The sequence below is a fragment of the Oryzias melastigma genome, unplaced genomic scaffold (assembly GCF_002922805.2).
Source record: "Oryzias melastigma strain HK-1 unplaced genomic scaffold, ASM292280v2 sc00449, whole genome shotgun sequence".
NCBI lineage: Eukaryota > Metazoa > Chordata > Actinopteri > Beloniformes > Adrianichthyidae > Oryzias > Oryzias melastigma.
This window is the reverse complement of record NW_023417044.1, coordinates 17,831-31,161: the sequence shown is the minus strand read 5'-3', so window position 1 is coordinate 31,161 and position 13,331 is coordinate 17,831. Positions and strand designations below refer to the sequence as shown.

Genomic DNA, 13,331 nt, shown 5'->3' with positions numbered 1-13,331 from the left:
ACCTGAGTGTGTACCTGAGTGTGTACCTGAGTGTGTACCTGAGTATGTACCTGTGTTTCCAGGCTCTGTATTCCCATCATCCACACTGATCCTTTCAGAGATCTGACCCTGAAAACAAACCAGCTCTGATCTGGAACACAAACACAAACATATATAAACTAACACAATCATCAGTTCTTCAATAACTGTTCTGGACTACAGGATGGTGATAATAAAACATGTTAAAGGGTTTCCTACCATGAAAGTTCTCCGTTTTGAGGTTTTAAATGCATTTTACTGTTTATTCCTCTCTATAAAGAACCCCAAAGTGGAGCTGCAGTAATAACTAAATATTTATAAATAAATTAAACAAAAGTAATTAAATGAAATGTATTAATATTTCATAAATTATGTGTTTTTTAGTGTTTCAAAGATATCTGATCATATTAATGGGTATAGTTTACCCTTAAAGACATAAAAATATTATGGTATGGCCTCTTTAAATAACAGCTCACCTGTTGTCCATGACCTGACTGACAGACAGCACAGGGGGCGTGGCCTGAAATCACCAAAAGGTGAGAGAGATCAGAGCACTGGTTTAAAGACAGATTCCTCCTACACACAGGTGTGAAGGTCATCACCTGTTTGGACACATAACAGACTCCCCCCCCCCTCAACACCTCAAGAGTGACACAACATCAGTGACTGTGGTTCCAGAACCAGCTGAGAACCATCAGCTGTTAGCTGAGACAATAACCAGGTTCAGGTCCTCATGAAGGCGAATGTGTTACCTGTAGACAGGAGGGCAGCAGCAGGGGGCGTGGTAGAGTGTGGAACCTCCAATCAGATCCAACCTGAAGGGTGGAGTCTGAGAGAAACTCCGCCCTGTTGTTCCCTGAGGCTTCATGGGAACTGAGATCAAAGAGAACCTGTGAGACAGCAGAGGACCAATCAGAGTCAGAGTTTTAGAGACAAACACCTGGAAAGGTGAGTCACAGACCTGCAGGGTCTTGAAGTTTAACTCTTTAACATCAGAGTTTACATTTCTAGTCAATCATAACTGTAAAGGTTGTCCATATGTTTAACACAGTTTGAAAGAAATGTTTATTTCTTTCTTATTAGACAAATACGACAAGCTTTTATTTTGATATTGCCAAAGGACCGGATGTATTTTATTTTGAAGGCGAGTTATATCCTTGTGAGATACAGAAGCTTGACCACGAAAGTTACGAAGAAAACGTGTATTGCAAGGTGCATAAAGCCAACGATCAAAGGACAATTATGAACTTTAGCACCAGTCGAAGGTGGTAACAAGGTAAACAAAAGGTTGATTTTACTTGAAGTTTATTTACTGCAAATTTGAGTTAATTGTAATTTTGTTCTTTTCTGTTTACTCTGTAAAGCTCTTACGTTGGTTTATTGTGGTGGTGAAGAATTCACGGAATAAACCACTTCAGACCACCAGTAAAGACTCTTCTTCAATTCGACTGACTGCTACAGTAACTATTCAACCATTAAGGTAATGAACGTCGTTCTATTAGATTCTAAAGCAGATTTACATTGTTCTGCATCACTTCCTGTTAGTCGTGAGTTATTTATGATTGTAAATCTGATAAGATGCTCTCTTCATGTCAGAATCAGCTGATTCATGTAGATCCAGTAAACGGTTGAAGAGTTTTGGATTGTCCAGGAGAGTTTTTAATGTTTTACAGGTGACAGCTCTGATGTCAAAGTGTATAGTAAATACACTTTAGTAAACGGTGTGTACTTCTACTGTGTTCTGGATCTTCTCAGAAGCTCTACAGTCACATTTAAAAATGAACATTCACTGATGGTGGATCCACTGATGATCTCTAGAACCTTCAACCTGAGGTGATTCAGGTTCAGAGTCCTACCCAAGGACACTTCAACACATGGTAAGACAGGAATCAAACCCACAACCTTCCAATCAGAGGTCGACCGCCTGTTCATACTTCACAGTGATTGACCATCCCATAATAGTCGTATCTACAATCACAGTCTCATTTATACTGATGCTGGCTGGGTTTGATCATGACTGTAAGAACTGTGATGAACTCTGAGTGAGTTTATACTCTTCAGGCGACGCCATCGTCTCCTGTGTGTTTGTCACAGGTAGAGTTCAGGTACAGAGGAAGAGCTGTTCATATTCACCAAACAGCAGGGAATACAAAGGTGAAACAATTAAAAATAAAAATAAAAAATAAAAAAAATGACAGGATATAAAAGATTTAATTTAATTTTTCACTTCATTTTTACCATTTTCAGTGTCAAATAGACTTTTCTTAACAGAGTTTTCTGTATATTCGTGATCTCTAATCCCTGAGATGAATCCAAGATAAATGAGATGATTGGACCTCAGGTGTAACATTTCATTGGTTGGTCAATCATCAGCAGGTATCACATCCTGCTGCGTCTGATGACATATCACTATGAAATATAAACTAGCTTCACCTCTGAACCACAGCTGACCAGTTCAGAATCCAGGTGTCAAACCTGCAGGTAACAGTTAGCCCCGCCCCTCATGACTGAATCACAGGTGTTGTACCTGAACCATCAGGACTCTGTAGAGACGTCCAGACTGGAGGACTGGAAACCATCGAGGACACACACCTGAGAACTGCAGCTGCACCTGCACACACAGGTGTTCATGCACACACAGAGGTCAGGACAGGTGCATCATGGGAACACTTCATCACACAATCACTAACTTTATGCTCTTTGTCTGGCTCCGCCTCCTCCTCCGTCAACGGTTTGTTCTTAGGGTCCCGCCTCCAGCTGACCAATGGACCAATCACAGCAGCTCTGAGTGAGAAGCAGAGCTGAAGCTCCGCCCCCTCTGTGTTCTTCCAGACCAAACCTCCTTTCTGTTCCACTCTGATGACCATGGAAACACAGGACTGTGAGGCCCCGCCCACACAGACTGCTGTCATGACATCAGAGGAGGAGGAGTCTGAAGAATCTTCATTTCCCTCCCTCCTCTTCCTCTTCCATCTCTGCTCCTCCTTCGGATGGTCTTCATGTTCATCTGTGACATCATCTCCAGGCTCCTCCCCCTTATGCTTCAGGTAAGTAACCATGGTGACAGACGGGCTGAGGATGAGGAGGTGGTCCAGAGAAAACTGCAGGTAAACCCTGGAACACACAATAAGAGAGTTAAACCCAACAGAACCGGGATCGTTCAGTGAAGTTCTGCAGCCTTAGAACATGTTGGACTGAGGTTCTGGAATGAAATGAAAAAACTTTATTTGTTAGGGAAGGTTCTCATCCATCTTCATTCATGTGAAGCTCCACCTTCTGATCCAGGTAGACCTAAATCCTGCAGATCCTCCAGAGATCAGAACAGTTCCAGATCGTTCAGTTCTACTCTATAACAGAAACATGTCTCAACATGAACGAATTTTTGAAGAGATTTATTTATTTGATTAATTCTGAGAACTTCATGTATGTTTGTGTATTAGTGTGTGTTGAGGATGTGATCAGGTGAGGCTGTGCATCATCATCATCCTCATCCTCACCTGTCTCACCTATCATATCATTGTAATCATTTTAATGATCTAGATCAGAGTATTATGTCTTATTCCTGTTGAATATTAGTCTACAGTGAGGACATACAGTACAGAGTTCTGCTTTATTCAAATATTTATACATTCTACACATTGTATTACATATCTCTTTCCATATAACAGTTACTGTATTTTACATTTGTTTATTCACAGTTTAAACCTGACATTAAACTAAAAGTCATTAGCTGAGACAGTATCTCAGCAGAGGGCGCTCATGAGTTCATGTTTGTTCTTCAGTTGTTGTTAATAAAGTTTAATAAGAGTCTTTTAGTTTGTGTTTGCTCTGACTACAAACATGCTGGATACTGGGGGTGTGCCATAATATCGATATTGCGATATATCGCGATATTTAGTCCTGCGATCGATTCTCACCAAGTATCGATATTATATTTTCATTTAAAGAGGCTGTAGCGCTGAGCGTCTGAGTCGCGCGCCGGAACTATGGGCGCGCGCTGCGTCGGACTTTTAATAGCGATGCACGTGCTCATTCTGGAGAAGCTCCGGTGAGATTCAGGCTCAGTAGCGCGTGTGTGAAGCATGTCTACCTGTCAGCATTTATCATCCATCTGTAGGAGATCCAGCCGGTAAGAAGTTACTTTGTCTGAGCGCTAGAATGACTGCCATCGCTTACATCCTGTTTGATCGGTGCGCAGTGGGAAATAGAGACATGCTTCACAATTGTTTGTGTGTACTTCAGGTACTGGTCGGAATTTTTGTTTTCATGTACTTTGATGTACAGTTCTATTCAAATTAAATGAAAGCTCAACAACATTGTATATAGTGATGATGAAGTATTTTCTTTGTGCATGTGTCACAATAAAAAGAGTTGGAATATGAGAATGTGATTTTTATTTTATAATTAAACATTTTTAGGCACTTTTCAAAAAAAATTATATTTTCAAAAACATTAAACTTTTTACAGAAGCTGCAGCAACATTAGGCACTTCAGGCCACAACAATCATAAAAATCTGTAGCGAAATCCTGGAGGGTCTGAATAATAAAAGTTTGCACAGTATCATAAATGAACAGCTCGGTGGTGGAGTCTGCCTCTACATTAACCCCCGATGGTGTCAAACTGTGATAGTCAGAGAAAAGCTTTGTAACTCTGATATTGAAATCCTGTGTGTCTCCTTACGCCCGTGGTATCTGCCAAGGTAATTCCCTCAACTGTTTTTATTTCTTGTTTATATTCACCCTAAAGCCAACTCATCCTCAGCTTCAGAACAGTTAAAAGATGTTTTAGATAAATATGACCTCATTTCACCTGATGCTCCGAAATTTATCATGGATGATTTTAACCAATGTTCAGTTGAAAAAACTCTAGAAGGTTTCCATCAGTATATAAACTGTAGCACCCGCCTGTTATGCAGTCAGAGACAATACCTCCTGAGGAAATTAAAATCATTTGGAACAAGCAGTGACATCCTGACCAGATCTTACTACGCCTTCATTGAAAATGTCATAACCTTCTCATTCATCTGCTGGTTCCACTCGCTAACAGTACAGAACAAAAACCGTCTCACACATGTTGTTAAAGTCTGCTCAAAAATATTGAGCAGCCAATCAGACCTCTTGTCACCCTGTGTGATCAACAGACAACAAAGAAAGCCAACAAAATCCTTCAAGACCCCTCCCATGTCATGCATCAAGAGTTGGAATGGCTCCCCTCACATCGCAGGCTTCGGATTCCTGGATGTAAAACACAGATGAGGAAGAGCACCTTCATACCAAGAGCAGTCCAGCTATTTAACGCTGACCTACAATCCAGCTAATCAGTGCAATTAAAATAAATTATCACAAACACACTACGTCACTTTATGTCATCTCGTGTGTATATATATATATATATATTTACAATTCTATTTATGTGCAATATTTTTATACCATCTTCTTGTATATATTGTCTCTTTTATCCAACGTCAGACCTCTTCTGTATTAAGGAACCATAGGATTGTACAGTTTTTCTCCCCTTATTGTTATTATTATTTTTATTTCTCTATGCTCCTGTGTCATGTGTAACTTGTATGTTGATTGAAGTCACCTCTCTGCATCAAAAAACAGAATTGCCCCTCGGGGATAAATAAAGTTGTTTGAACTTTGAACTTTGAATGTAATTTCTTTATCGAAGTATTTCCTCTGTTTTAACATTTTTAATCAAGAATCGATGCAGAATCGAATTGGCACCCCAAGGATCCGAATCGAATCGTGAGTTGTTGTAAGATCCCTAGTAGATAGCTGTCGCCACTTGACTTACTTAAATTTTGTTCTGTTACAACAATTCTGCACTAAGTAGTGTCACTGCTGATCATGTTTACTATTGTTAACATTGGATTTGACAGATAATTCCAACTTGGTTAAAGTCAATGCTCGTCAAATACATAGTTTTACTGATTTCAGAAATGTTGCACAAAAGTGTCTTTAGTTTGTTGCACAAAATAAGAAAAGTTGTTTATTATGATTGTGTTTAAGCTAAAATAGATAAATGGGGATATATTTTCACAAAAAAAACATGTTCTTCTATATAATGGTAGTTATTAGAGAGCATTTTTACCAATTATCGCAGTATCGCGATATTACCGATATCGTGAGAAGATGATACTTATTGTGTTGTGTCAGAATTGTGTATTTTTTCCACTCATCATCCATAGAGTAGATTCCACCAATGAGCTTCCTCTCCTCTAGTTACCTCTCTACACCTTTAGTGAACTGAATGATTGTTTTACCTCAAACTCTCATGTTTCTGTTGTTCCTCTGGTTTCTCTAAACTGTATCGTAGTGTCAGAGAGAATACATGAATCTGATCGTCATCAGAGGTTCAGGTGATCCAGTCTGTACCTGGAATCTCTGAAGGTGATGAAGTTCTCCTGATCCAGATGATCAACTGAAGGGAACTCTGACTGCAGGAAGCGCTCCGTGACCATGGAGAACTGCAGGACACACACCAGACAACCTGCACACACAAACACACAATCAGAGTCAGGACAGGTGTGAAAGAGAACCAACACAGGTACACCTGCAGGTGACAGAAGATGTCATAATCTAGAATCAGGATCTAAGATCAGGATTCTGAAGATTTTGGATCTATATTCACTGTTAATGTGAGGGTGGTATAGGATGATAAGAGGATCAGAGGATGGTCAGAGGATGATCAGAGGAGGATCAGAGGAGGATCAGAGGAGGATCAGAGGAGGATCAGTGGAGGATCAGAGGATGATCAGAAGAGGATCAGAGGAAGATCAGTAGAGGATCAGAGGAGGATCAGAGGATGGAGAAACAAGTAACATCATCTGTATCTGAAAGGATCATTCTGAAATCTTCTGGTCGCTTCTCCTCTATCTAATCTCTGCATCCTCCTTCCTCTTGTCCTCCTTCATCCATCATCCTCTTCTCTGGTCTTCCTCTCTTTCCTGGTATCTCCGTCCTCTTCATCCTTTCATCATCATCATCCCTGCTCCTCTTTTCATCATTTCAAACATCTCCATCTGATTCCAGAACTTCCTCTCTGATCTTCACTACTTCCTGTTCCACAGCGTCCTCTTCTCCTCCGTTCTCCAACATGTTTCTACTTCATCAGATCTTCATAGTTCTCCTTCCATCTCTCCATCTGTCGTCACATTTCCATCTCTGTCTTCATCCTAACCTGCTGCTCATCCTCCATTTCTCCTGATTCACCTGTACAGATCCTCCAGTCTTACCTTTGTGACTCACCTGTCCTACAAGTCCTCACCTGACCTTAGTTTACCTTTACCACCTCCAGCTTATGTAAAAATATAAACCGATCAATAGTTTCCTGCTGTCCATCATGAAGACATGGGGTCATTCTGACCCGGTTTCAGAGTTTGTTTCTCGTTTCTTCATGACTCCAGACTCAGATCTGCTCCTGAGGTTTCTGTTCTCCCTCTCTACATGTTTTTGGTGTTTTGAAACATGTTCCTGTAGCATTTGTCTGATCATGGAGGACATAGATAAAGAAAAATAAGATTAAATCTGCATTTCTGATCATTTCTTCATTTAAATAACAGAACCAGGAGCAGAGAAATGATGTTTAAAAACCCTGTAGTGACAGATAAACTGCAAGCAGCGAGCCACAGTATCCAAGCTCCGCCCCTTTCTGATCATCCACCTGCAGACAAATAGATCCATGAACGTCTTTGTTTTCCTGGTCTGAGCTGGATCAGAACTGTCCCACTGAATAGAGATTATATTGATCCCTGTTTTTGTTGCACCGGTAATGTTAGTTAGCAGTGGGGTTCTGTCATGTCAAAAGTGGTTTAAAACTATTTTTTTTTACTATTATAAGATCAGCTCATTTAAAATAATACATGAACAAAATGTAACCAACAAATCAACTGTTGATGCTCAATAGGAAACAAATCTGAACACTCTGAAGCTCCATGCGAAACCTTTAAGTGAAACATTTTGAGAGGAAGACAATTTTTACAAAACAAAACTTCATCTTGTGACTGACTGTCTGCACACGTTCACCTGCACGCGCTTACCTGCAGATCAAATCAAATCAAATATACTTTATTAATCCCCGGGGGGGAAATTCCTTGTGGTGGGCAGCAGCTGCTAATGTAGCCACAAGGGGGCCCAAGCCAGGGTCTCATTGTGCCGGTCCCAAGCCCGGATAAATACAGAGGGTTGTGTCAGGAAGGGCATCCGACGTAAAATCTTGCCAAATCAAATATGCGAATCAGACCTACGAAATCCATACCGGATCGGTCGAGGCCCGGGTTAACAACGACCGCCATCGGTGCTGTTCACCGACAGGGTGCCGGTGGAAATTGGACTACTGTTGGTGGAAGAAGGAGAGGAGGAAGGCGGGTTCGTAGGGAGAGAGAGAAGAGGAAAGTCACTAGTGTTGGACTGAGAGTTGGGACTTTGAATGTTGGAACTATGACAGGAAAGGGTAGAGAGTTAGTGGACATGATGCAGAGGAGAAAGGTAGACATACTGTGTGTCCAGGAGACCAGGTGGAAAGGTAGCAAGGCTAGAAGTTTAGGAGCAGGGTTCAAGTTGTTCTATCATGGTGGAGATGGGAAGAGAAATGGAGTAGGAGTTATCCTAAAGGAGGAGTTTGTTAGGAGTGTTGTGGAGGTAAAAAGAGTGTCAGATAGAGTGATGAGTCTGAAGATAGAAATGGAGGGTGTCATGTTCAATGTTGTTAGTGGGTATGCCCCACAGGTAGGATGTGAGCTGGAAGAGAAGGAGAAGTTCTGGTTGGATCTTGATGAAGTGATGATGAGCATCCCTGGAAATGAGAGAGTTGTCATTGGTGCAGATTTCAATGGTCATGTTGGTGCAGGAAACCGAGGTGATGAGGAGGTGATGGGCAGGTTTGGTATCCAGGAGAGGAATGTAGAAGGACAGATGGTGGTTGATTTTGCAAAAAAGATGGAAATGGCGATAGTGAATACATTCTTTGAGAAGAGACAGGAACATAGAGTGACCTATAAGAGTGGAGGTAGAAGCACACAGATAGACTACATCTTGTGTAGACGGTGTAATCTGAAGGAGATCAGTGACTGTAAAGTAGTGGTTGGTGAGAGTGTTTCCAGACAGCACAGGATGGTGGTGTGTAGGATGACTCTGGTGGTGAAGAAGATGAAGAAAGAGAGGGCAAAGGCAGAGAAGAGGACAAACTGGTGGAAGCTGAAAAAAGAAGATTGTTGCATGACTTTTAAGAAACAGTTGAAACAGGCTCTGGGTGGTCAGGAGGTACTCCCAGATGACTGGATAACTACAGCTAATGTGATCAGGGAGACAGGTAGGAGTGTACTTGGTGTGTCATCAGGAAAGAGAGTTGATAAGGAGACTTGGTGGTGGAATGAGGAGGTGCAGGAGTGTATACGGAGTAAGAGACTAGCTAAGAAGAAGTGGGACACTGAGAGGACTGAGGAGAGTAGACAGGAGTACAGGGAGATGCAGCGTAAGGTGAAAGTAGAGGTGTCAAAGGCCAAACAAAGAGCTTATGATGACTTGTACGCTAGGTTGGGTAGTAAGGAGGGAGAGACTGACCTGTACAGACTAGCAAGGCAGAGAGATCGAGATGGGAAGGACATGCAGCAGGTTAGGGTGATCAAGGATAGGAATGGTAATGTGGTGACAGGTGTCAGTGGTGTAATGGAAAGATGGAAAGAATACTTTGAAGAGTTGATGAATGAAGAGAATGAGAGAGAACAAAGAGTAGAAGAGGTGACGGTTGTGGAGCAGGAAGTAAGAAAGATTAGTAAAGGTGAAGTGAGAGGGGCTTTGAAGAGGATGAAGAGTGGAAAGGCTCTTGGTCCTGATGATATACCTGTGGAGGTATGGAAGTGTCTAGGAGAGATGGCAGTGGAGTTTTTGACCGGGTTGTTCAACAGGATCTTAGGTGGTGAGAAGATGCCTGAGGAATGGAGGAGAAGTGTGATGGTGCCCATTTTTAAGAATAAGGGAGAGGTGCAGAGTTGTGGTAACTACAGAGGAATAAAGCTGATGAGCCATACAATGAAGGTGTGGGAAAGAGTAGTGGAAGCCAGACTAAGAGCAGAAGTGAACATTTGTGAGCAGCAGTATGGTTTCATGCCAAGAAAGAGCACTACAGATGCAACATTTGCTTTGAGGATGTTGATAGAGAAGTACAGAGAAGGTCAGAGAGAGCTCCACTGTGTCTTTGTAGATCTGGAGAAAGCTTATGACAGAGTGCCCAGAGAGGAACTATGGTATTGTATGAGGAAGTCTGGAGTGACAGAGAAGTATGTCCGAGCAGTGCAGGACATGTATGAGGGCTGTAAGACAGTGGTGAGGTGTGCTGTAGGGGTGACAGAGGAGTTCCAGGTGGAGGTGGGATTACATCAGGGATCAGCTCTGAGCCCCTTCCTGTTTGCAATGGTGATGGACAGACTGACGGATGAGGTTAGACAGGAATCACCATGGACTATGATGTTTGCAGATGATATTGTGATTTGTAGTGAGAGCAGGGAACAGGTGGAGGTGGAGTTAGAGAGGTGGAGGTTTGCCCTGGAAAGGAGAGGAATGAAGGTTAGCCGCAGTAAGACAGAGTACATGTGTGTGAATGAGAGGAACCAGAGTGGAAGAGTGAGGTTACAGGGAGAAGAGATAAAGAAGGGGGAGGAGTTTAAGTATTTAGGGTCAACAGTACAGAGTAATGGAGAGTGTGGAAAAGAAGTGAAGAGGAGAGTGCAAGCAGGTTGGAATGGGTGGAGAAAAGTGTCAGGTGTGATGTGTGACAGAAGAGTTTCAGCACAAATGAAAGGAAAGGTGTACAAGACTGTGGTGAGACCAGCCATGTTGTTTGGACTAGAAACAGTGGGACTGAAGAAAAGACAGGAAGCAGAGCTGGAGGTAGCAGAGATGAAGATGCTGAGGTTCTCTTTGGGAGTGACCAGGATGGATAGGATCAGGAATGAATACATCAGAGGGACAGCACATGTTAGAGGTTTTGGAGATAAAGTCAGAGAGGCCAGACTGAGATGGTTTGGACATGTTCAGAGGAGAGACAGTGAATATATTGGTAGAAGGATGCTGAGTCTAGAGCTGCAGGAAAGAGGTCTAGAGGAAGACCAAAGAGGAGGTTTATGGATGCAGTGAATGAAGACATGAAGGTGGCTGGTGTTAGAGTGGAGGATGCTGAAGACAGGCTTAGATGGAGGAAACTGATTCGCTGTGGCGACCCCTGATGGGAAAAGCCCAAAGGAAAAGATGAAGAAGATGGCAGCAGCCGCTGGATGGCGCTTTATCGCCCAGAAGAGACACATGAGGGTACAGGGAAGATGTCAAAAATCCAGTATCTTCACCCCGTGTCGCAGGAGGGCGGCATGAGTTAAAGTACAAGCAAAAATACATCAACATTGAAGCACATTAATTTCACGAGACAAAAAGGTCCACAAACTGACTCCCACACGTCCAGCCTGGTGGCAGCCGTGCGCGGTCGCACAGCACTCTAAGGCACAGTCGAGGGGGGGCCTGAGAGAAGAGAGAGTCACCAAGGCGTTGAATTTGTGGGGAAGGTCATGGCAGGGGAGGAATACAGGTTTCCATGACGACGGACTCAGTTTCTCACACCTTCAGCAGATTGTTTTGGTACAGTCGAGGGGGTTCCTGATTAGAGATGTTTGTTTTCTCGCAGACAGACACAGCTTCTGTCTGCCTGCTGAAAGTCCAGCTGCTGCGTTACAGCGGAGAAATTCACAGATCTGGTCAATTTTCTTGATTCCCTCCAAGTCGAGCCGACACTCGCTCCATGATGGTTTCCAGCCTTCCAAGGGAGACTTCGATGCGATACACGCGGGCAGACTGAGCATCGATCTTGGCCTCCAGTCCATTCAATTTCTCAGTCTGAGTCTGTACGTCTCTCTGCGTCCCAGCGCAAAGCCCTCCCAGTCCGCCTTTGTCTGAGAGCCACTTCGCCACGTTCCGGTACATCCAGGTTCCACCAGTTCCAATCAGCAGAAAGTCGGAGACCAGTAATCCAATGATGTAAACATCTTCAACATCTTCCAGAGAGAGTTGCGACAGGCAGAAAATTCTCCATTTGCCCCAAGGATCATTCACATATCCAGCCGCAGACGTGCCCCCTGGGCAGGTAGGATCCGCTTTCCCACCTCGCATGGTGGAGAAAGTTTGGTCAATCGCATTCGCAGCCCAGCAGATCAGATCCATGTTTCTTGAAAATGAGAAAAACTGAGAGTAGTCACAGTAGGACTGGGGAGACGAGACAAAGAGCCTTGGTTGAGAGATAGCTAAGGGAGCTCAGAGGAAAGCGTCCGCTCTTGGTGATGCCGGAAGAAGAAATGCTTTCCTGAACGTGCTGTGCAGCTCTACTTTTCTCCTCCACTTCCCCCCTCCCCCCCCGCTCTCTAAACTGCTCCTCCCCTTTTTTTCATGGAAGTAAGTGCATTAATCAATCGCGTGTACACAACTTCTCTGCATCTGTATGGATGAGCTCATTTCAGCATTTCTGCGATCGTTCTAAAGATTAGATTCGCTCATGAAAGTCAAATCTATATCAGACAGGTACGGTGTGAGAATCACACTGGTACCGGTCCACGCCCCGGTGGTTGGGAACCACTGTGGTAAAGGAAAGTTTTAACACTAAGCAGCTTTAGGAAGAGAGTCTGTGAAGGAGATAAGACTGATAAACCTGTGAGAACAGGAGTCAGATGTTAGACCTCCTGATGGTCTGTAAATCTACCTGGAAAACCTTCAGACTGCTGAGAAAAATCCAGGATCAAGTGAAGGATCTAAACCCAGAGGATCCTGCTGTTGGGTCTTAAACAAAATGACCATCAGCTGGTTCTGCTTCCTGTCACATGACCCTGAAAGGATCCACTAGCATTCTGGCAGCATTTAAACACATCACACATGAATCTCTGACACATGAAGAGTCTCACATCTGGATTGTGTGTAAATGTGCTTTTGTGTTTATCAGGGATTCATGTGTAATTTGTGTGTAGTTTCAAACTGCTCCCATATTATGTTGGGTGTGTGTAAAATGTATTTTATATATTTTGTAATGTTTGTACATGTGAACACACAAGTACACATGGTTACACACAAAATGTATTGAAGACATACAAATCAGTACACAGTTTTAATGAGTGTCTTTTCTCTCTATAGTTCTACTGTGATTAAAAATCACAACAGAAAGCCTGAAATTGTCTTATTTTATGATGCTAATATTTTACTCACATAAACGGAACAGAAATGATTGATTATTTGGTTGTGTAATAATATATTTCAATGTTGAAAAGAGGTTTAATTCT

General features: G+C 42.7%; 1 protein-coding gene across 1 annotated transcript in view; it reads right to left on the bottom strand.

The window, feature by feature from the left end:
• Window positions 1–6,625, bottom strand: part of LOC112139582 (CST complex subunit CTC1) — a 9,676-nt gene extending 3,051 nt beyond the window's left edge. Inside the window, exons 1-6 of the mRNA XM_024262403.2 lie at window positions 6,400–6,625; window positions 2,709–3,132; window positions 2,546–2,629; window positions 771–908; window positions 495–538; window positions 3–130 (exon numbers count right to left, since the gene is read on the bottom strand). Coding sequence (XP_024118171.1) covers window positions 3–130; window positions 495–538; window positions 771–908; window positions 2,546–2,629; window positions 2,709–3,132; window positions 6,400–6,485 — 904 coding nt within the window. The 5' untranslated portion in view covers window positions 6,486–6,625. The remainder of the gene's footprint in view (window positions 1–2; window positions 131–494; window positions 539–770; window positions 909–2,545; window positions 2,630–2,708; window positions 3,133–6,399) is intronic.
• Between the last annotated feature and the right edge of the window lie 6,706 nt (window positions 6,626–13,331).